The sequence below is a fragment of the Stegostoma tigrinum genome, chromosome 8, assembly GCF_030684315.1.
Source record: "Stegostoma tigrinum isolate sSteTig4 chromosome 8, sSteTig4.hap1, whole genome shotgun sequence".
Taxonomy (NCBI): domain Eukaryota; kingdom Metazoa; phylum Chordata; class Chondrichthyes; order Orectolobiformes; family Stegostomatidae; genus Stegostoma; species Stegostoma tigrinum.
The window spans coordinates 89,095,030-89,119,130 of NC_081361.1; the positions used below are offsets into that span (position 1 = coordinate 89,095,030).

Consider the following 24,101-nt stretch of genomic DNA (forward strand, 5'->3'; position numbering starts at 1 on the left):
TTGCTGCAGACCTGTGCTAAATACATGTAGAAAACCTGAAAGGAAGTGAATCAAGGCTGCCCAGAATAATTTTATCACCAGGTCCCAGACATCAAAGGCTTCTATTCTGGGGTAGTGCGTTACAGTTTACATGGGGGAGGGGCAAATTGCACTTGTTGCATGCATGCTGTTGTCTGGAGAGACTTTTGCAAGGGGGCGGAGGTTATGGTAGGGAGGCAAAAGCATGGTGCATTCAGATTAATCACTATCTCAATGAATAGCAGAGCAGTCTCAATGAATGTATTCCTGCTGCTGGTTTGTATTGATAGTGATGGTAGAGGCTCCAGTATTCTTTCCATCGCAGGATTGACTGGGAACCTCGCCAGCTCTTTATGCCTGTCAATGGCATGTGTTGGAAGGCTAACACTCAGCCTGTTTGGCCTTGCTTGAGCATCAAGTCCTGGAGTGGTATATGAACCTTGAAATTGCCTGGTTCAGAGACAGTGATGTACCACAAGAGAACATCTTATACAACATGAATCCTTCTTTTATTCATCTGTAATGTAATACCTTGCTTTGTTGACAGAATCTTATTTTCATTCCTCAATTAGTTGCTATTTAGCTTTGTAATTTTCCCATCTATCCTCTCTGCTTATTGTCACAGTCAGCCCCTGTTCAGTACATCTACGTGATGGAACAAGTTACTTCAAACTGAGCAGTTAAGGTGAAGGATCGAGGAGAGAAATGGATGAGGCATATCAGGGGTAGCTGGTGTTAAGTACAGGTAATGAAGGCCTGAAGGATGTAAGAAGGAACAAGAGAGAATGGTAATGGTTCTTTAGGATGGGGGAGGAGGGAGAGCACTTAGGATAAGAGGCATAAATGTAACAAAAATGAAGGGTGTAGGCAGCACTTACCCTTGAGGGTAGAGAGAGAAAAAGAAACATGGTTATAAGCATTTTATGGTACCTTGTCTAGATTTATAGGACAATAGCACAACCTCTTTTGAGAATACCAGCTAGTGGACATTGAGGTGTATCTGACAATGGAAAAGTGGAGCAATAATCTTGGAAGATTAAAGTAAATAATTCTGAGGTCTGAACAGGTTGTTTGACAAGGGATATCAATAAAAGAGCTGGAGATGGCACCATCAGAAGCATAGGCTGCTGGTTGGTCTCGTGGCACTTGAAGGAACTGACCCTTCAGAGGATTAATTTTTTAAACCGGGGTAAGGGGAACTGCAGATGCTGGAGAATCCAAGATAACAAAGTGTGGAGCTGGATGAACACAGCAGGCCAAGCAGCATCTCAGGAGCACAAAAGATGACGTTTCGGGCCTAGACCCTTCATCCAGCTTCACACTTTATTAACTTTTTTTACTGTTTTCTTTGGAGTTAGAGAGCTGCTGAGGATGAGGCAAACCAGCAATGCATTGAGGGGTACCGTGTTTACATGCCCTTGACAACCAAAGCTCTGCAGGAATTTGCTAAAATCTAGAATCAAATCATCAGAGGGTAGTCAAAAGCTGCGTAGAGGAGATCATTGATACTAAGAAGGAATTGAGTGGTGAAGATCTAGGAAATAATGAATCAGGAATGAAGAATTTATCAAATACAGCATAGACAGAGTACTTCCCAAGAAAATGAGGTAGTTACAAACATTGATGAGAAGCTATTCAGTAGTAATTTGTTCAACACAAGTCATATCAAATGCTTCAAAAATTTCTATGGTAAGCACAGATGATTCCAGGACATCGTCAAGATATGTAACATTAGTAATAAGGTCATTAGTGAAAGCCCAGAACAAAGCTCATACTAATAATGTGGACCAGAACTGGACATTTGAGGTGATGGAGAGCTGGATGGAGTTTCCCTCAAAAGTAAAAGTGTAAGGGCAGGAATGTAATAAATGGTAAGGTGGAGATTGTGTTCTTTGTGTGAACGTGATGAGAATGCCAAGGGGAAGAAGAAGCAGGTGGAAGTTGAGCGATTAAAGGTAGAGGTAGGTTCAAAAACACACTTCTTGATTATGGTGGCAGCACTGATTTTAGAACCAGAGCTCTTACTGGAGTTGACACAGCAGATGGTTCGAAGTGAGCTTGCATGGTCATAGCGTGATGATAGTGGTTCTGCTGGAGAACGGAATGATTGAAAGAAGGTCGTGACCAAATTCATAATGATTAGAGTTACAGCAGAAATGTGACCTCATTCACAAGCACTGGTACATGTCTTGTGTCTGTACTGTGAGATGCATTAATCCATCTGTCGCATGATGTATTCACTCACTGACCCGATGCCTGGTCCCAGTTTGTAATTCTATCTTTTCATGTGTTTCCTCATGCTGGAGTATGCTTCTATGGATGATAGGCTTTCTAGTACCATCATTCTTAACAATGTATGTCAGAAGAATGTTTGAGTCTGGGAATATTATTCTGAGGCCACCCAATATCCCAGCACAGAGGGAGGCTCTCACTCACCTCCTCCACACTGTCTCCCACTAAAGCTACCATTAGCAGGCCCAGGGTAAGTCATGTGAATGAGGAACATTTATCCGACCACAGCAACAAAGCAGTACCAGCCTTTTCTTAGTGGTCATCAGCCTTGCTTTCCCAACCTACTGTCACTCTTAACCATTAGTGATTAAAGGTCAGCATCTGTCTTTCACAGATAGCTAATGAGCTCTTTCTTATACAGGGTCTCGGCTTTTGTAGCATGCATAACAAAACAGAGTCACAAGTACGCACGTGGGACCAACATCTAGCGATTAGGAGCAAATGGTTTCCAATCTGCCGAAAAGAAAATAAGTAAACAAATAAATAAATGCTTGAACTTTTAGTTAATTTGGATTCAGAAAATGTACCCACGCAATAGTCTGAATTGGAAACCCATATGAATAAATAAAAAAAACTCTCCGGTTTAGTGTCTCTCTTTCAATACTGACCCAGAGGAAAAAGCCAATAAGAAAAGACTTTGAGTCGACTGGTCATACTGGAGATCCATTTTGAACTATACAAGATGACTCAGACCAGTGTGTTTCATTTGCAAGTTTTACTGTTTTCTTAACCTTCTGGGAAGTCAAATCTACCGAAGGAAACTACTTGCCAATTAAGACACCTCAAATCAATACAAAATATTTCCAAAATTAAATACAAGATTGTTAGACGCTAAGTGAAGATCCCTCTCCTCTGCTCTGAGAGTTGGAAATGATTTCATGTTGCGCCATTGAACCGGCTTGAGCTGCATTTTACATTCTGCCCCTTGTAGAGAAGTAGCACTTTCTAACCATCTGTATCAACGACAGCACCAGACTCCAGTGTTAGCAATCCCAGGCCGCGTTTGTAATTTAAATGAGCTTTTACACTTACCCACAGGTGAAGTATGTCTTCTTACAACAGCCACCAAAGATTTCTTTCCCTAGATCTCTGTCAACAGCACACTCAACAAACTCTGCCAAACACAAGAGGTAAAGCTACTTGCAAAAAGGAATGGAAAAATAAACAGTACAATAAAAAAAACATCCAGCTGACAAGTTTCAGAACTTGTTCTTGGCTCCAAAGCAGTTCATACCGAAAAGTATTTCATACACACAGCTAATGTTCAGTATAGTTATGACTAATATTTGCGAAATGACATATAATCTTGGAAAGATACAGCATGTAGCAGATGATTTGGCCTAGTGCTATTTGGGTATGGTCTTTGAAAGAATCTATCTACTTAGTCCAACTTTCTTGCTCTTTCCCACAACCTCACAATTATTTCCTTTTGCCAAGTTTTAATTTAGTTCCCTTTAGAAAGCCTTCATTGAATCTGTTCGATGTTCATTCCAGAGCAGAGCAACTTGTAATAAATACTATGCTCCCCCATGTTCAGAACATAATCTATGAAGACCGTAAGAAGTAGAAACAGGAGTAAGCCAATTGGCCCTTCAAGTCTGCTCTGCCATTTAGTAGGATCATGGCTGATCCAACATTTCTCATGTTCACTTTCCTGCCATTTCCCCATAACCCTTGATTTTCCTACTGATCAAGATTCTATCTATGTATCTATCTCAGCCTTAAACATACATAAAGAACTCTGTTCCCACAGCTCTCTGTTGCAGGAGTTCCAAAGACTCACAAACCTCTGAGAGAAGAAATTCCTCCTCATCTCAGTCTTAAATTGGTACCCCTTTATTCTGAGACTCTGCCTTCTGGTCCTACAATCTCCCATGAGGGGAACCATCCTCTCAGCTTTTACCCTGTCAAGCCCCTTAAGAATTCATTATGTTTCAATGAATTCACCTCTCAGTCTTCTAAATTCCAGTGAGTAGAGTCCCAACCTGTTCAGCCTTTGCTCGTTATACACTTCCTCCATAGCTAGGATCAGCCAAGTGAACCTTCTTTGAACTGCCTCCAAATAATGATATATTTTGTCAAATAAGGGGACTAAAACTGCTCACTGTACTCCGGATGTGGTCTCACCAGCATCTTGTACAGTTGCAGTAAGACTTCCTCACTTAGACTCCAACCCCCTTGAAATGAAGGCCAACGTTTCATTGGTCTTCCTGATTACCTGTTGCACCCTGTGTGCTTGCTTTCTGTGTTTCATGCACAAGTACCACAAGATCAAGACATTTTCTGAAGAAGGGTCCTGGCCCAAAAGGTTAGCTTCCCTGCCCCTCTGATGCTGCCTGGCCCGCTGTGTTCCTCCAGCTCCATACTGTGTTACCCCCAATACTCTTTGTATTGCAGCCTTCTGTAGTTTTTTTTCTCTGCATTGAAACAATAGTCTGTTTTTTTGTTTCTCCTTCCAAGACAAACAACTTCACATTTTTTCACATTATACACCATTGTCAGTGTTTTTCCCCACTTACTTAACCTCTCTAAACTGTCGGCATGTCTTTCACAGCCTGCCTTTCCACCCATTTTTTTTTTCAGTCATCTGCAAATTTGGTTACAGAACATTTATTTTCTTTCTCCAAGTTATTAATCTATACTGTGAATTGTTGCAGCCCCAGCGCTAAACCCTATGGAACATCTGCCAACCTGAAAAAGAACCCTTTATCCCATTTATTGTTTCTGGCCCATGAGCCAAGTCCCTATCCATGCCAATATACCAACTCCAATAACATGGGTCCTGAACTTATGGCTTAACATTTTGTGAGGCAGCTTGTTAAACATCTTCTGGAAATCTAAATATAACACATCTACTGGTTCCTCTCTATCCACTAGGGTTTGGATTTCCTTTCAAAGCTCTCAAGAATTAGCAGGACAAGATTTCCCTTTCATAAAGCCATTCTGACAATCAAAGCACTCAAGAATCTCTGAAATAAATACACATAATCCATAATAAAAACTCAAAGAACAGTGGATGCTATAAATAAGAAACAAAAGCAGAAATTGCTGGAAAAGCTCAGCAGGTCTGGCAGCATCTGTGAAGAAAAATCAGAGCTAATGTTTCAGATTGAGTGGCCCTTCCTTGGAACAGTTATGAGGAAGGGGCACTTGACCCAAAACATTAACTCTGATTTTTCTCCACAGATGCTGCCAGACCTGCTGAGTTTTTCCAGGAATTTCTGCTTTTGCTACTAAATAATCTATAGTTTCTTCATACCATCAATTTCAACATGCGTGTCTTCTAGAGTCGCAAACAGCTTTCTCTTTTGATTTTATTTTCCACAGGTTCCACAGCAGATCTTATAAACTGCACTCTTAATTATTTCCACAATTCAAAGCTAGTCTTCTTTAGCGTTGGAAGTTCATTGATAAAGCATCAGAAGTAGGCCCAATCCTCTCCAGACCTGACATGCATACTTTTCAGCAAGGTCACCTGGTATTGGTCAGAGGTAGAAACCTGGAAATTGAACTCTTCCCATCCCAAATCTAGCCAAGAAGCAAATTAAAGTCCCTATCCTTTCCTGAGCCATGATGAGTTAATTTAGCACAAGCCAGCAACTGAACCCATGCTCTTTACTCATCCACATGGGCAAACAGCATAGAGTGCAAAAATCTTGAGCTAACCAGATAATTTCACTTTGGCCTTTGTCCTTCTTGATCAGCCATTGACTTCAATGTTTCAGGTGGAGAGGAGAGTTTGTTAGTTTGTTTCACTGAAACATCATTGGGTGAAATCTCATAAGGATCAGCATGCCATGAGATATGACCGGATTTGTGGCTGAACTGGACACAAGCATCTCATTCCATCTTTTACACATTTCACAAGTAGCACAGTGAGTTCATCACTGAGTTTTTTTTATGTATTTATACCCAGAAACAGTACACTTCCCACTACATAGTGGTGAGTTGCCATTCAAGGGGATTATTGCTTGTTAAATGCCTAGTTAATGAGCTCACTCACCTCATTAATATGCAGCTTCACGTCTTACCAAACATGCCAGACATTGCAAAAATACAGCTTGGAACCAGAGTGGACACCTGGAGGATTCAGCTCGCTGCATGCTTCAAAAGAGATCCATGTTGCTTCTGACCAAACTGCATCTCAGGGCACAACTTCTGGGCACTGGCCACACATCCCCTTTTTCTCTGGGCTTTGCAACTGGCATTTGCTGACCTCATACTGACCACCAGAGCATCTTTCCACTACACTGCTAAAGTAGTGTTGCAGGCCACATACACTTTGTACTCAGAGTCAGACTCAAGGATCGAATTGGGATGCAACTCAGTGTTTATTACTTACTCTGACTGCATATGCACACCTACTGCCGAACTGCATGCTAATCCCAGCCATGCCTTGCCTAGTGGAGCTCCTGTCAGAGTCACTGCTGTCACTTCTGCCCCCTACTCACATGCCCATTTGTACAGACAGGCTTGTCAGTAGGGATGTATCAGAGATGATGGGAACTGCAGATGCTGGAGAATCCAAGATAATAAAGTGTGAAGCTGGATGAACACAGCAGGCCAAGCAGCATCTCAGGAGCACAAAAGCTGACTTTTCAGGCCTAGACCCTTCATCAGAGAGGGGGATGGGGAGAGATCCCAGATGTCCAAGCTCTTAAAGGACCGCAACTTTCCCCCCGCAGTGGTCGAGAACGCCCTTGACTGCGTCTCCCGCATTTCCCGCAACACATCCCTCACAGCCCGCACCCACCACAACCGCCCCAAGAGGATCCCCCTCGTTCTCACACACCACCCCACCAACCTCCGGATACAACGCATCATCGTCCGACACTTCCGCCATCTACAATCCAACCCCACCACCCAAGACACTTTTCCATCCCCACCCTTGTCTGCCTTTCGGAGAGACCACTCTCTCCGTAACTCCCTTGTTCGCTCCACACTCCCCTCCAGCCCCACCATACCTGGCACATTCCCCTGCAACCGCAGGAAGTGCTACTCTTGCCCCCACACCTCCTCCCTCACCCCCATCCCAGGCCCCAAGATGACTTTCCACATTAATCAGAGGTTCACCTGCACATCTGCTAATGTGGTATACTGTATCCACTGTACCCGGTGTGGCTTCCTCTACATTGAGTAAACCAAGCGGAGGCCTGGGGACCGCTTTGCAGAACACCTCCGCTCGTTTTGCAATAAACAACTGCACCTCCCAGTCGCGAACCATTTTAACTCTCCCTCCCATTCTTTAGATGACATGTCCATCATGGACCTCCTGCAGTGCCACAATGATGCCACCCGAAGGTTGCAGGAACAGCAACTCATATTCCGCTTGTGAACCCTGCAGCCCCATGGTATCAATGTGGACTTCACAAGCTTCAAAATCTCTCCTTCCCCCACCACATCCCTAAACCAGCCCAGTTCGTCCCCTCCCCCTACTGCATCACACAACCAGCCCAGCCTCTCTCTGCCTCCCTAACCTGCTCTTCCTCTCACCCATCCCTTCCTCCCACCCCAAGCCGCACCTCCATTTCCTACCTACTAACCTCATCCCACCTCCTTGACCCATCCGTCTTCTCTGGACTGACCTATCCCCTCCCGACCTCCCCACCTATACTCTCCTCTCCACCTATCTTCTTTTCTCTCCATCTTCGGTCTGCCTCCCCCTCTCTCCATATTTATTCCAGTTCCCTCTCCCCATCCCCCTCTCTGATGAAGGGTCTAGGCCCGAAACATCCGCTTTTGTGCTCCTGAGATGCTGCTTGGCCTGCTGTGTTCATCCAGCTTCACATTTTGTTATCTTGTGTCAGTGGCGATGTGTCTGGTGGCAGGGCACCTCATGGTGTAACAGCACGGTGTTCAAACAGGACGCAGCTAAAGGCAGTTAATGCATGTGTGACATGGTGGTTAAGCAGTGAGAGAATAGGACTGTACAGGTGAACGAGGGTCAGCCAAGCTAGCTACGTGCCATGAGTAGCATGGCTTCAGTGAGGGGCAATGCTAGACTGCCAACCCTTTGCCTGGCTGCAAATCGGCAAAAGGTGGTGCAGGGTCAAGGGACGCTGCCAGTTCTCCGGTGAGTGGCAAGTTGTTCTGGGAACAGCATGTCGTAAGACAGCGCCATGGGGCAGAGCAGCGAGTTAATGTGTTGTACTTGGTAAGGTATGACGAGAAAACACACATACAACATTTATCACACCACAAGGAAACTGGGATTAGTGCACCTTTAGTGGTAGTCATCGTCAGTGCATACTCAATGGGCTGAAGGGCCTTTTCTGTGCTTTACAAGTCTATGACTCTATCACACACAGTGAAAATTCTTCCAAAAACTTGGTGTTAACTTGGTTTTGGCCAAAAATATTGTAAAATGCAACCCTCCCTGTGTTTTTTTTGGGAATCATCTTTGCCTGAGAGGCAGCCCAGAAGAAACTTGCTGTGTTCTGTTATTTTGAGTTTATTAATTCATTAGAACATGGGTCCTGATTTTTTTTATATTCCTTTCCTGCGTTAACGATTTTGGGATTTTGAATAAAGTTGCATGTTTTTTTTGTGCAGACTTGTGTTTAATTTGATGGTGCAACTTACACTGAACTGATCCTGCCCAGATTCATTTCTCACTGTGTGAATAAAAGCAAGAGATCAAAAGATCCTTGGATGGGCATGTCTGACATTGTCACCCTTTCCCAAATAATTTCCCTTTCCCTTTGCTACATACCAGGAGTGAAAAGGTGAATCATGTCACAGCCCTATAAAGGGAACATCAAAAAGCTGGAGGTGAAGATCTGCATTCCCTTTCATATATTTAAGCTAACTTTTTATTCAAATGACCCTCATTCTCCAGCTGCAAACAGTTAGCCAGGAGACTTTTCAACTGACCCTTTCCAACGCAACACAGTCACTATAGGTTCGGGAACAACCTGAGTTTACACATTCTTTTATGTTTCTCCATTTTGTCCCATCTTTATACCCTTCCCTGACAGTATACCTGAGACAGTATACCTGGGGATTTTCCAGGCAATTTGTGGATCAATGCAATATTTCATTACAAAGCCTGAGTTCCTTCTAAAATCATGAATTACAAAACCTATTAACCCTTATTATTGGTATGTTAATTATGCTGTCAACACACACAGCTGAACAGCACCGTTCAAGTGAGTAGCTAGAGCCCCTACAGGCTCTCTTGTGACATTCTGGTAGTGCACCTATCTCTGAGACTGGAGGCCCGGGCCTAAATCCCACCTTCTCCAAAGGTGTGTAATTACACTGATGAACAGGATGATTTGAACTTAGAGCACTTATGAACGGAGACGGTTGGAACAACGTTCAAGATAGGAGAACAAAGAACAAAGAAAGAACAATACTGGCCCTTCGACCCTCCAAGCCTACACCAACTTTGCCCTTCCACACTAAAACTGTCTTCACTTACAGGATCCATATCCTCTATTCCCTTTCCTATTGCGCCAAGTTCTCCTTGAAACTTTCCCCCTCGCAATTTTAACCTGTGTCTCCTAGTGACTGACTCCTCCACCCTAGGGATAAAGCCTCTCACTTTCCACTGTATCCATGCCATTCTCAATCTTATAACCTTATTTTAGGTCACTCCTCAACCTCCTGCGTTCCAGTGAAAACAAACACTGTCTATACAAACTTTCTTCATAGTTAAAATCCCCCATGCCTGGCAACATCCTGGTAAACTTTTTGTGTACCCTCTCCAAAGCATCCACATCCTTCTGGTAGTGTGGTGACCAGAACAGAATATGCAGACATAAATGATGTTGCATGCTGTCAACAAACCTATTATCAAGAACAGTACTTTTATCCAGTTTCATATTTCACTGTCTGACTCAGGATCAAATAATCATTTCCTTTCCTCTTTCTGCTCACCCTTGGTCCCACTGTTTGATGTGATTAGACCATGAACTGGAATGATCATGGCAAAGGCCTCATACGTTTTCTTTTTCTTTATTTTTCTGCCTTTACATTCTATGCTTTGGTTTCTTTTTCTGAGTTTTAAATGGCGCCCAAGAGTGGTGACATTATACAACACTTTTCACTGTATTCTGTAACAAAATACATGTGACAATAAATGCAATCATAGAATCCCTACAGTTTGGAAGCAGGCCATTCAGCCCATTACAAACCAACCCTCTGAAGAGCATCCCACCCAGACTCCTACCCCATCCCTGTAACCCTGCATTTCCCAAGGCTAATCCACCCAGCCTGCACACCCCTGGACACTATGGGCAACTTAGCATGGCAAATCCACCTAATTTGAGCATCCACACACACAATCACCTGAAATTGGAATCAAACTTGGGTCTTCAGTGCTGTGTGGCAGCAGTGCGAAACACTGAGCCACTTTATAAACCAATCAAATCAAATCATAAAAAAAAAATCAACTGAGCCACTTCAAAACATTCTAGTGACTCTTAAGAAGCACTCAAGTTGTTTAGGAACATTGTAGAGAAGAAAGGAAGTTAACTTCCAGTGAGTCAACATGAAGGTGACACAGCCAAAGACAGGAGATTGGAACGAAGTCAATCCACTATCGTAGACCCAGTAATTGGCCAGGCAGCTATATGGTACTCCAATGCAATGCTGGTGTCTGACCTGTCAATCCCAGGTTTATGGATGGGGAGCCACAACAGAAGTTGCTGAAAAGCTCAACAGCTCAGCTTCGGTGAAGAAAAAAATCAGAGTTAATGTTTCAGGTCCGGTGATCCTTCCTCAGAATGGATGGGGAGGCTCACAATGATAAGGGGCAAGCTGTGGACGATTTCCAAGTGTGTGATGTTTGAGCTGTACCCTGAATAAGCATCAAGGTCATTACACCATGGTGTAGCACGTCTCTACTTTGGCACATTCCACAATTTTCCCATTCCCAATCAGCTCCCTTTTAGTGCCAGATTCTTCTTATTCTAAGTATCAAATTTATCAGAGGATCCAAAGAGGTCCTTGGCACTTTTGAAATGCAGCTTCATCTTTCAATAGATTCGCATTACAGTTAGCTTGAAACTTAACAGGCTTCCTCCTGACATGTTAAGATAGCTCGAATATAAGGGCAGACTCCAATACCCAAGTTGTATTGTCACTTTTCACCTAGTTACAAGCGTAAAACTGCATTGCTGAGATGCAAGTGTCAAAATAAAACCTTCTTAAAGGAATTTGCCGGACTGAAGGAAGAAAATGACTCACTCTCACACTGTGATTCAGCTCCATTTCAGCAGGAGCACAATTCCCAACAGCAGAGCACACATCTCTTGAAGTGAAAGATATAAAAATAAAACTGATTCAGTCCTCAGCCTTAGATATAGTAGTGATGTGGAGGTGCTGGTGTTGGGCTGGGGTGGACAAAGTCAGAATTCACATGACACCAGTTCATAATGCACAGGTTTACATAGAACATAGAACATTACAGCCCTCGATGTTGTGCTGACCTGTCATACCAATCTGAAGCCCATCTAACCTACACTATTCCATGTACGTCCAGATGCTTGTCCAATTGCGAAATATTCAAAATCTCAAGTTTTCGGAGCACTGCTCCTTCTTTAGGTGAAGTGACTGACTAAGGGGCTGCTCTCCAAAAGCTTGTGACTTCAAATAAATCTGATCAACTATAATCTGGTGTCATGCGACTTCTGACTTGGAAACAGTATGACATTGATGGCTCCAAATCAGAAGGCATGGCAGAAACCAAAAGGATCTTACAAATGGCTAAACTCAGAGCAGTTATGATGGCTCTGTCTATGGGGTGAGGCATCAAACTGAGGTCAAAATTGGCAGATCTCATTGCACTATTTGAAAGAAGAGTAGGGTAATTAACCCATTGTCCCATTCAATAGTTATCTCTCAGTCAACATCACCATAAACATTAATGTCAGTGAGACCTTGGTGTATACAGATTGACTGCCACACTTTGCCTATAAAACAATGATGAAGATAAGAACAAAGAAACCTACAGCACAGGAACAGGCCCTTCGGCCCTCCAAGCCTGCGCCGATCAAGATCCTCTGTCTAACCTGTCATCTATTTTCTAACAGTCTGTGTCCATTTGCTCCCTGTCCATCCATGCACCTGTCCAAATATATCTTAAAAGATGCTAATGTGTCTGCGTCTACCACCTCTGCTGGCAACACGTTCCAGGCGCCCACCATCCTCTGTGTAAAGAACTTTCCACGCATATCTCCCTTAAACTTTCCTCCTCTCACTTTGAACTCATGACCCCTAGTAATTGACTTCCCCATTCTGGGAAAAAGCTTTTTGCTATCCACCCTGTCTATACCCCTCATGATTTTGTAGACCTCAATCAGGTCCCCCCTCAATCTCCGTCTTTCTAATGAAAATAATCCTAATCTACTCAACCTCTCTTCATAGCTAGCACCCTCCATACCAGGCAACATCCTGGTGAACCTCCTCTGCACCCTCACCAAAGCACCCACATCCTTTTGGTAATGTGGCGACCAGAACTGCACACAGTACTCCAAATGTGGCCAAACCAATGTCCTATACAACTGCAACATGACCTGCCAACTCTTGTACTTGATACCCCGCCCGATGAAGGAAAGCATGCTGTATGCCTTCTTGACCACCCTATTGACCTGCGTTGTCACCTTCAGGGAACAATGGACCTGAACACCCAGATCTCTCTGTTCATCAATTTTCCCTCAGACTTTTCCATTCACTGTATAGTTCGCCCTTGAATTTGATCTTCCAAAAGGCATCACCTCGCATTTGCCCGGATTGAACTCCATCTGCCATTTATCTGCCCAACTCTCCAGTCTATCTATATTCTGCTGTAATCTCTGACAGCCCCCTTCACGATCAGCTACTCCATCAATCTTAGTGTCATCAGCAAATTTGCTGATCAGACCACCTACACCTTCCTCCAGATCATTTACATATATCACAAACAACAGTGGTCCCAGCACAGATCCCTGTGGAACACCACTGGTCACAGTTCTCCAATTTGAGAAACTCCCTTCTACTACTACCCTCTGTCTCCTGTTGCCCAACCACTTTTTATCCATCTCGCTAGCATACACTGGACCCCATGTGACTTCACTTTCTCCATCAGCCTGCCATGGGGAACCTTATCAAACGCCTTACTGAAGTCCATGTATATGACGTCTACAGCCTTTCCCTCATCAATCAACTATGTCATGTCCTCAAAGAATTCTATTAAGTTGGTAAGACATGACCTTCCCTGCACAAAACCATGTTGCCTATCACTGATAAGCCCATTTTCATCCAAATGGAAATAGGTCCTATCAGTAGCTTCTCCAGTGGCTTCCCTGCCACTGACATCAGGCTCTCCGGTCGATAATTACCTGGATTATCCTTGCTGCCCTTCTTGAACAAGGGGACAACATTGGCAAGTCTCCAGTCCTCTGGGACCTCACCCGTGTCTAAGGACGCTGCAAAGATATCTGTTAATGCCCCGACTATTTCCTCTCTCGCTTCCCTCAGTGACCTGGGATAGATCCCATCCGGACCGGGGGAATTGTCCACCTTAATGTCTTTTAGGATACCTAACACTTCCTCCTTCCTTATGTCAACTTGACCAAGAGTAAGCAAACATCTATCCCTAACCTCAACATCCGTCATGTCCCTCTCCTTGGTGAATACCGATGCAAAGTACTCGTTAAGAATGTCACCCATTTTCTCTGACTCAGCGCATAACTTTCCTTCTTTGTCCTTGAGTGGGCCAATCCTTTCTCTTATTACCCTCTTGCTCTTTATATATGAATAAAAGGCTTTGGGATTTTCCTTAACCATGTTTGCCAGCAATATCTCATGTCCTCTCTTAGCCCTCTTAATTCCTCGTTTCAGATTCGCTCTACATTCCCGATATTCTTGCAAAGCTTTGTCTGTCTTCAGTCGCCTAGAACTCATGTATGCTTCCTTTTTTCTCTTGGCTAGTCTCACAATTTTACCTGTCATCCATGGTTCCCTAATCTTGTCTTTTCTATTCCTCAACTTGCTCTAGCGTAAGGTGCTCTGAAATGCAGGACTGTAGGAAATAGCAGAAGACATCCCACCCTCATTCATTCCCCTACATTTCCCCATGTCTAACCTAAACATCCCTGGACACTACAGGCAATTTAGCACAGCAATCCACCTTCCTTGCACCTCTGTGGACTGTGGGAGGAAACCAGGGCACCGGGAGGAAACCTGCACACGACACATGGAGAATGTGCAACCTTCACACAGACAGGGTGGAACTGAACTCAGGTCCCTGGTGCTGTGAGGCAGCAGTGCTAATCACTGAGCACCGTGCCGTTTCATCTCACTCCTATGTGCCCAGCTCTGTTTTCTCAGACTGTGTGCCCTGGTTCTAGACTTCACAGCCTTCCAGCATCTATCCGGTCAAGCCCTCCCCATTCCCTGGTCATTCCAATCTCCAGCAATCTTCCCACAGTCCTGCAATTTTAGTTTTATTTTTAGCATTTATATAATTCGCTTTAGAAAGTTATTGATTATATTTCCACTGCCCTTTTAAGCAGTGCATTCCTGATCAATTTACTACATAAATAAATGGCTCCTTATTTCCCTCTCATTTGTTTGGTAAGTATCTTAAATCTGTCTCCTCTGGTTACAGGCTCTTGTGTGAGTGTAAATATTTTCTTGCTTTTTTAACCCTATAACATTCTTTATCGCCATGATGTCGTAGGGAAATGAATGCGCTACATAAAGGGACTTCATTTTCAATGACTACAGGACATTTCACAGCATGTTAGGGCGACTGGCAGTGAAGAATTTGAATATTGCTGAGAAAACAGACAAGTTACCAAAGTTTTTTTTGCTTTGCACTCAACAGGACAAATGCAAGAATACCCAGTTTCAAATCTGCACAATAATTTAAGCCGCAGGAAGAAGAAAGGATTCTGATTGGTTGACAAATCGTTTTTGATTGATTCAGACATTGCCTTGGAGAAAACAGGAAATTATGGGGCCCTTGGGCTCCCACGTAATTCAAAAAATAGCACAAGGTTTGAATGCACTCCTTTTCTTTGCAGAGAACAGGTCCCTGAGTATGAATCCATGTCAAGTCTAGAAATGAACCATGTGTCAAGCTTGACCCAAGTCAAGAGAAATAAAATGAAAATGAAACAATGAAATCAAGACTTAATTTTTTTGTTCATTTAGTAGCTTTTTGAATATTTAATAAAACAAAAATGAAACCAACATGAAAAAAATGGAGATGATTTATTAGAATGCACAAAAATTGAAAATTAGGCAATAAGTGGGGATTAGTCATTAGTATTGCTGTTTTACAGTATCAGGCATCTAAGTTCAACAGGGGAGGCAACGGCCTCGTGGTATTATCAGTAAACTGTTAATCTGGAGACATAGGTAATGTCTTGGGGACCGACGTTCAAATCCTGCCATACCAAATATAGTGGAATTTGAATTCAATAAATATCTGGAATTAAGAATCTAATGATGACTGTGAATCCATTGTTGATTGTTGGGAAAAACCCATTTGGTTCACTCATGTCCTTTAAGGCAGGAAACTGCCATCCTTATCTGGTCTGGAATACATGTGACTCTAGACCCATAGCAATGTGGCTGGCTCACAATTGCCCAAATTAGGGATGGGCAAGAAATGCTGGCCTAGCCAGTGACGCCCTCATCCCGTGAAAGAATTTAAGGAAAAAATTCTAGCCTCAGGCAACTGTCTGTGTGAAGTTTGCACAATCTCGCTGTGTCTGCGCAGGTCTCCTCTGTGTGCTCCAGTTTCTGCCCACAGTCCAAAAGATGTGCAGGCTGGGTGGGTCTGTGTGGATTTGATGGGCTGAAAGGCCTGCTTCCACACTACAGGGATTATGTAATGTACATTTGTGATGTAGGAAAATTGGCAATTGCTTTATGCACAGCAAGCTCTCACAAATTGCAAAGTGATAATGATCAGATATCCTGTGTTTTTTTAAAAAAGTAATAACTGTTAAGGAGATTTGCCCTGCTCCTTAAGTAACCTTGATGCTCTTTCATGTGACAAAGCAAATGGGGCCTTGGTTCAATGTTTCATTTAAAATGTGGTGGATGCAGGTTCGACTGATGCACTCAAGGGGGCACTCTATGATTACTGGAATAGAAATGGTTCACAGGGAGAAGGGTGGGAGATTGGCACTAGCCAAAGGAGTTGGAGAAGTTGCGATGGGCCGAATAGAAAAATGATATTTTAGACATTTTTGCCTCAGCCATGCACCTTAGGCACATTAAGATCCTACCATCAGGAAAATTTTTTAAAGTTTCTTCAGGATTTGTATAAATGCGATTAAAATTACCATGTGCACTAGTGGGCATCAAGTGGAAGGATAGTTTGGATTAAGACGGAAATGCAACACAGCTTGTATCAGAATGAAACCTGAACTAGAAGGGTTAACCCACAGATAGAAGCTGCACAAAGTATTATCTAAAATCTAGAGGAATAAGAGGTGATTTATTGAAGATATTAAGGGGAACCGACAAAGTTGATAGTGAGAAACTATTTCCATCGGTGAGGTGTGTGGAACGTGATACAGTCTAAACATTTCAGGTGAACTTTCAGCAGTGAAATGAGGAAACACTTCTACAAAGGTGGGTGGAAGTTTGGAACTTATTTGTGCAGGTATTAATCAATACCGGATCAACTGTAACTTTTAAGCCTGGGATTGCTACATTTTTGTTTTGCAAAGGGATAATTAGCATAGATATGTGTATAAAGCTAGGTCACAGGCTAGTCATTATCTCATGTGGCAGTTTAACAGGCTTGGTGAGCTAAATCCTTTTCTGTTTTCCATTCAAAGACAGAGACATCACAGGTTTGGTATCAGTGAGGATAACACTTTAAAATTCTCAATTTCATCTGTACTCAGACTGACATTGACATTGGACATAGAACAATTAAGGCAAGTTACTCACCACCCAATTTCTGAAGAAGGGTCCTGACCTGGAACGTCAGCTTTCCTGCTCCTCTGATGCTGCTTGGCCTGCTGTGTTCATCCAGCTCTCCACCTTGTTATCCCAAAAACAAGTCAGGAGTGTGATGGGATAAGAAGGTGTAGAGCTGGATGAACACAGCAGGCCAAGTAGCATCAGAGGAGCAGGAAAGCTGACGTTTCGGGCCCAGACCCTTCTTCAGAAAGTGTGATGGAATACTCCCTACTTGCCTGGATGAGTGCAGCTCCACAACAATTGAGAAGCTGAATATGACTGAGGACAAAGGAACCTGCTCAACTGGCACCCTATCCACCATCTTCAACTTTCATAAAAGCACGGAAAATAGAAGCAGGCATAAGCTATTCAGTCCTTCGAGCCTACTATATGAGCATGGCCGATTAGCCAACTCAGTACCGTGTTTTCATGTTTCCCCCAAATATTTTGATGCCCCAAACCCTAAGAACTATAGGTAGCTTCTTTTTGAAAACATCTAACGTCTGTGGCAGAGAATTCCACGGGCTCACCATACTCTGGATGAAGGTGTTTCTCCTCACCTCAGTCCTAAAATGACCTAAACTGCATCCTTAAAATGTGACATCTGGTTCTGGATTCTCTGTTTAATATTATAAAAGATCTTAAAATAAGCTATAGGAGTAGACCATCACCCCTCGCACCTGCTCCACCATTCCACAAGATCATAGCTGATCCAACATTCCTCATATCCACTTTCCTGCCCCATAACCCATGATTCCCTGACTCATTAAGAATCTATCTACCTCAGCCTTAAATATACACAAGGACGCTGCTCCTACTGCTCTCTGTGACAAGAAGTTTCACAGACTCGCAATCCTCTGAGAGGAGAAATTCCTCCTCATCTCAATGTTAAATTGGTGCCTTTTACTTTGAGACTCTGTCCTCTGGTCCTAGAGCCTCCCATGAGGAGGATCATCCTCTCAGCATTTATCCTTCTAAAAATCTTACCCTTTCAGAATACTATATGTTTCAGCGAATTTGCATCTCATTCTTCTGAACTCCGAACCTGTCTAATTTTTGCTCAGAAGGCAATCGTTCCAAAATGGGGATCATCCATTTTTGTAAACCTTCTCTGAAAGGCCTCCAAAGAAATGATATATTTCCTTAAATCATACCAGCAAAACTGCTCACTGTGCTCCAGATGTGATCTCACTAGCACCTTGTACAGTTGCAGTTAGACTTCCCTACTCTTATACTTCAACCCCCTTGAAATAAGGGTCAACATTCCACTGGCCTTCTAATGTTTAGCCCTGTTAAAATTTTACAGGTTTCCAAGAGATCCTCTAATTCTTCTAAACTTCAGTGAATACTGTCCTAACTGATTCAGTCTCTTGTCACATGTAGTCCTGCCATCCCAAGACTAAATCTGGTAATCTCCGTCCAAAATCAGAACATCCTTCTTCAAACAAGGAGACCAAAACTGGACAAAAGACTCCAAATGTGGTCTCACCAACACTGTGTGCAATTGCAGGAAGACATCCCTGCTGTTATATTCAAATCTTCCCACTATGAAGGCCAACACACCATTTGCTTTCTTCACTGCCTGCTGCACCTGCATCCTTAATACATTTCTTCACCATTGCTGCACATTGTACACACAATGTGTGCACCACCTAAATGGTGCTCTGCAGTATCTCCCAAGCCTGTGAATCTCTACAACCTAGAAAGATAAGGTCTGCAGATATATGGAGACATCAACTGCATGTTCCCCTTCAAGCTACCCACCAAGCTGCTTCGGACTAAATCACGTGACTTTACAGTGACCTGAAAACCCCTCTCCATCAGTACTCTGCATCTGCCTGCACCACATCAACTGCAGCGGTTCAAGAAAGCAGCTCATCACCACTTTCTCAAAGTCAAACATTGATGGGCAATTAGATTCTGATCCAGCCAACAATGCACTTCTCACCTGCATAATTAAATCAAAGATGATTTACATTTTCCATCGGTGCCAATGGCGATGTCTCAGTGGGTTAGCACTGCTGCCTCACAGCACCAGGGACCCTGTGTTCGATTCTAACCTTGGGAAACAGTATTCAGTTTGCACATTCTTTCCATGTCTGTGTGCATTTCCTCCTGTTTCCTCCCACGGTCCCAAGATGTGCAGGTTAAGTGGATTGGTCATGGGAAATGCAGGGTTACAGGGAACGGGTAGAAGGGTGGGTCTAACTGGGATACTCTTTGGAGGGTTGGTGCAGAGTCGGTGTGCCAAATAGCCTGCTTCCACATTTTAGGGATTCCATGAATCAGTCAGACACCATTTACAGCAGTGAGCAGGCTATTTTGGGCAGTTTTTGCCCCACAATTACTTGTCATTGATTAATTTACTCACTGCTTGCAAGCCGCAATGTCAATTTGTGCATTCCTCAATTAATTTTCCCTCAATGAAAAGAAACTCTTTTCTTGAAGGTTAATGAGAGGAAATGCTATAAAAAGCCTTCAGAACCCCTGGGTTGCTGTGAAATGTTCTTGCTGACTTGCTGAGTTTGACAAACCCCCGCTCGCATTTTAAGATTAAATATTAAATTCTGAACAAATGTTTGGAAAATGTTAAAGGACTGATTATGTTACTGTCTCATTAAGGGGTATGGGATGTTGGTACATTTGATTTTGGATTCACTAACATTATCAGGCACAGTGAGTGAATCGCACTGGCACAAATACGCCCAATACAAGAGTTGGGGTCCATAAAGAAGGATACTAGAAGGAATACATTATTTCCTGCTACACTTGAAAATCTAGTCCTAATCTGAACAGAGCCAATGCACCATTGCATTTGCAGGAAATGCACAAACTGATCTGTAACTTTAGGTGGACAGGCTGCTATATAGATGAAGGGATCCTTTGTGATTGTAACAATTCAAGATGATGTGGATCTATTGTGCTTCTGTGTGTTTTATACTTATGCCCAAAAATCAACAACCTTTTAAGCTGCGTATTTGGTTTGCATTTCAATTGCTTGTATCCTGTGGCACAGACACAAAGGAAATCTATACATAAATCTCTAATATTTTTTCCCCTCACCACTGTATTAAGAACTAATGTGAACATTGCAAACTATTGACTTGCTTGTGCCCAAATCCATTTGGTACAATGTCTTCAATAAAGCAGAGGGGATAGGAGCAACTTTGAAATTTGAATGCAAGTTGAAGGCACATTCTAAAATAACGATCCAAAACTCAATGCATTTTACAACTAGGAAGTGAAGTCAGTTGCATTGTCAGTCTTGGGCAGGTGTTTCCTGTGTTCGTGCATCCAGGCTGATATCCTGGTTGTGTGAACAATATTCAGTTTAATCTGAGGCTGTGCTGAATTATGCTTTATGGTTACTGTAATGAAGTTAAAACCATGACTGTTTCCTCTGCGCTCACAACTGAGGTGTCTATCATGGCTCAGTTGGGAGTACTTGTGCTTTTGAGTCTAGACAATAATGGTTTCAAACCATGCGTAAGTGGAATAATGGTGGCTGACACGCAACTAATGTGCTGCACTATCGTGGGTCATTTTCTTTGGGGCAGAGAAGGTTGAGGGAGCACTTCATACAGGTGTATAAGATTATGAGGGGCATGGACAGGCTGAATAGAAAGCAGCTGTTCCCTTTAGTCAAAGGGTCAATAACAAGCTCTGAAGAACTAGTGGCCTAGTGGTATTTTTGCTGGACTGTTGACCCAGATAATGTTCTGGGAACCTGGGTTCAAATCCCACTGCAGCAGATGATGGAATTTGAATTCAATAAATATCTGGAATTAAGAATCTAATGATGACCATGAATCTATTGTCAATTGTCAGAAAATCCCATCAGGTTCACTAATGTCCTTTAGGGAAGGAAACTGCCCTCCTTACCTGAGATAATGGGAACTGCAAATGCTGGAAAATCCGAGATAACAAAGTGTAGAGCTGGATGAACACAGCAGGCCAAGCAGCATGCTCCTAAGATGTTTCTTGGCCTGTTCTGTTCATCCAACTCTACTCTTTGCCCTCCTTACCTGGTCTGGACTACATGTGATTCTGGACCCACAGCAATGTGGCTGATGCTGAACTGCCCTCTGGGTATTTAGAGGCTGGCAATAAATGCTGCCTGGCCAGCAATGCCCTCATCTCGTGAATGAATAAGGGAAGGAGGTTTTTTGGATAAACTGATTTATTTCCAGAGATGCTGCCAGCCCTGCTGAGTTTTTCAGGCTTTTCTGTTTTTGTGTCAATGACAAGGGGCCATAGTTTTAAAGTGAAATGTAGGAAGTTTAGAGGGGATTTGAGGAAAACCTTTTTCACCCAGAGGGTTTGGAATGCATTATCTGGGAGGTTAGTTGAGGCAGGAAACTTCAATGTTTACAAAGTATTTGAATGAACACTTGAACATTCAAGGCTACAGCCCTAATATGGAAACGTGTGATGAGTGTAGGTAGCAGTACAGACTTCCTTCCTATTTATTCCAGAACCCTCAGCCCATCCCCCTCTCTGATGAAGGGTCTAGGCCCGAAACGTCAGCTTTTGTGCTCCTGAGATGCTGCTTGGCCTGCTGTGTTCATCCAGCCTCACATTTTGTTGTCTTGGATTCTCCAGCATCTGCAGTTCCCATTATCTCTGAGCAGTACAGACTTGATGGGCCAAAAGATCTCTTCTACACTGTATCATTCTATAATTCTATGATTCTGTACCTGTGCTACTATCTTTTGACAGTGACATTGAACAGATGCCCTTCTTTCTTCTAAGATGAAAGATCCTCTGGAGCCACTTTGCGAGAAGTGCAGGGGAACTATCTCCAGCTCCGGCCTAATATCAATTCCCACAACTAAACTGCAAAAACAAAAGGTGATTAGAAGCTAAATATTCTGGATGCTGGAAATCTGAAACAAACAGAACGCTGGAAAAACTCAGCAGGTCTGGCAGCACTCGAGAGGGAAACATTGAAGCACAACACAACATGGAGGAACTTCACCACATTTTCCACCTTACAGCCTCAAGATCAAGGTCACAATATTGAATCCCATTAATTCAGAAACTGACTGCATTATGTCTATGCTCCATTTTTCTACGATCCCTCTACCTCCCACAACCTTGTCCTGTTCTTGTCTTTGCACTCAGCACAGAGGACCAATTCTCTCCCTTTCACACCTTAACTTACACCAATTTTACATCTTGTTTTCTCTTTCATTGCCAGTAACAAGCTCTATGTCTTTTGCACTGGGTCTAAAGCATGTGTAACAATATTCCGATACCAGGAACAGAAATTGCTGGAAGAGCTCAGCAGGTCTGGCAACATCTGTGGAGAGTTAACATTTTGTCCTCAGAGCTCATGAACCCAAAATGTAAACTCTGATTTCTCTTCACAGATGCTGCCAGACCTGCTGAGCTCTGACAGCAATTTCTGTTTGTGTTTCCTGATTTCCAGCATTTCATAGAATCATAGAATCCCTACAGGGTGGAAACAGGCCCTTCAGCCCAACAAGTCCACACTGACCCTTGGAGCATCCCACCCAGACCTATCCCCCTATAACCCCCACACACCTGAACACGATGGGCAATTTGGTATAGCCAATCCACCTGGCCTGCACTTCTTTGGACTGGGAGAGGAAACCCACACAGAGACAGGGAGAATGTGCAAACGCCACACAGAGTTGCCTGAGGGTGGTACTGAACCTGGGTCCCTGGCACTGTGAGGCTGCAGTGCTAACCACTGAGCCACTGTGCCACCCCCTTATCTTTTAGAACATAGAACATAGAACAGTACAGCACAGAACAGGCCCTTCAGCCCACAATGTTGTGCCGACCATTGATCCTCATGTATGCACCCTCAAATTTCTGTGACCATATACATGTCCAGCAGTCTCTTAAATTACCCCAATGACCTTGCTTCCACAACTGCTGCTGGCAACGCATTCCATGCTCTCACAACTCTCTGCGTAAAGAACCTGCCTCTGACATCCCCTCTATACTTTCCACCAACCAGCTTAAAACTATGACCCCTCGTGCTAGCCATTTCTGCCCTGGGAAATAGTCTCTGGCTATCAACTCTATCTATGCCTCTCATTATCTTGTATACCTCAATTAGGTCCCCTCTCCTCCTCCTTTTCAGCCCACAATGTTGTGCCGACCATTGATCCTCATGTATGCACCCTCAAATTTCTGTATTCCAGCACTTTTCAGTTCTGAAGAAGGGTCATGCCAGACTTGAAACTCTGTTTGCTGCCCTTCAGCACTGATCTGGTCATTGTCACATTCCTGTTGGTAGGAGCTGGCTGTGTGCAGATAGTTGCTGTGACTCCTAAAGGAAGCATCATCCTCAGAATTGCATTCAGTGGGTTGTGAAGAAGGAGTCATGGGGGTGGTGAGAGACGCTCTAATAAATGCTTCTTTTTTCTAGGGCAAACCCTTAGAAAACAGCAGGTGTTACAATGAAAATGCACCATGTGGCTCTGCTGGGTGTCATCGCCTTGGCAATGTGACGCCTTTCTCTTTTATTCAGCGCCACAAATGAAAAGATAATTGCCAAAAATAATCGGCACTTCTTTTAATCTCGCTGACAGAACTGTTTGGAATCGACGTGATAAACGGCATCTGAAGCTTCCTTTCCCATTCTGTGAACGGTAACTCCTCTAGCGCTGTTTTAGCTGTCTCACTCACTTCGACCTGCTAGTCTGTGAAATCTATTTGCAGTTTTGAAGCACACTTAACATGCTAGGCGTTGCTCATGGCAATAGTATATGCACATACAGGAGCACACACATTGGGAGAGGTTTAGATATACAGAGATTTAACCCCACCCCTCAGTTTTTTTTGCAGCAGAATGCCCGTGTGTGTGTAAGAGAGAGAGGAAAAAAGGCAGCAGCGGTCCCTGT

General features: G+C 43.4%; 1 protein-coding gene across 6 annotated transcripts in view; it reads right to left on the reverse strand.

Moving 5' to 3' along the window:
- The window catches only part of LOC125456253 (volume-regulated anion channel subunit LRRC8C), a 254,835-nt gene that overhangs the window by 229,885 nt on the left and 849 nt on the right, over positions 1–24,101 (reverse strand). For 2 of the 6 annotated variants that reach the window (XM_059648098.1, XM_048539218.2), the window contains exons 2-3: positions 3,343–3,424; positions 2,722–2,763 (exon numbers count right to left, since the gene is read on the reverse strand). The exons of 1 other annotated variant lie outside the window; for it this stretch is intronic. In XM_059648098.1, the coding sequence (XP_059504081.1) occupies positions 2,722–2,734 (13 nt within the window). In that variant the 5' untranslated portion in view covers positions 2,735–2,763; positions 3,343–3,424. Of the gene's footprint in view, positions 1–2,721; positions 5,331–24,101 lie in introns of those variants that run through there. 3 more of the 6 variants (XM_059648097.1, XM_048539219.2, XM_059648096.1) reach the window with 3 other exon arrangements.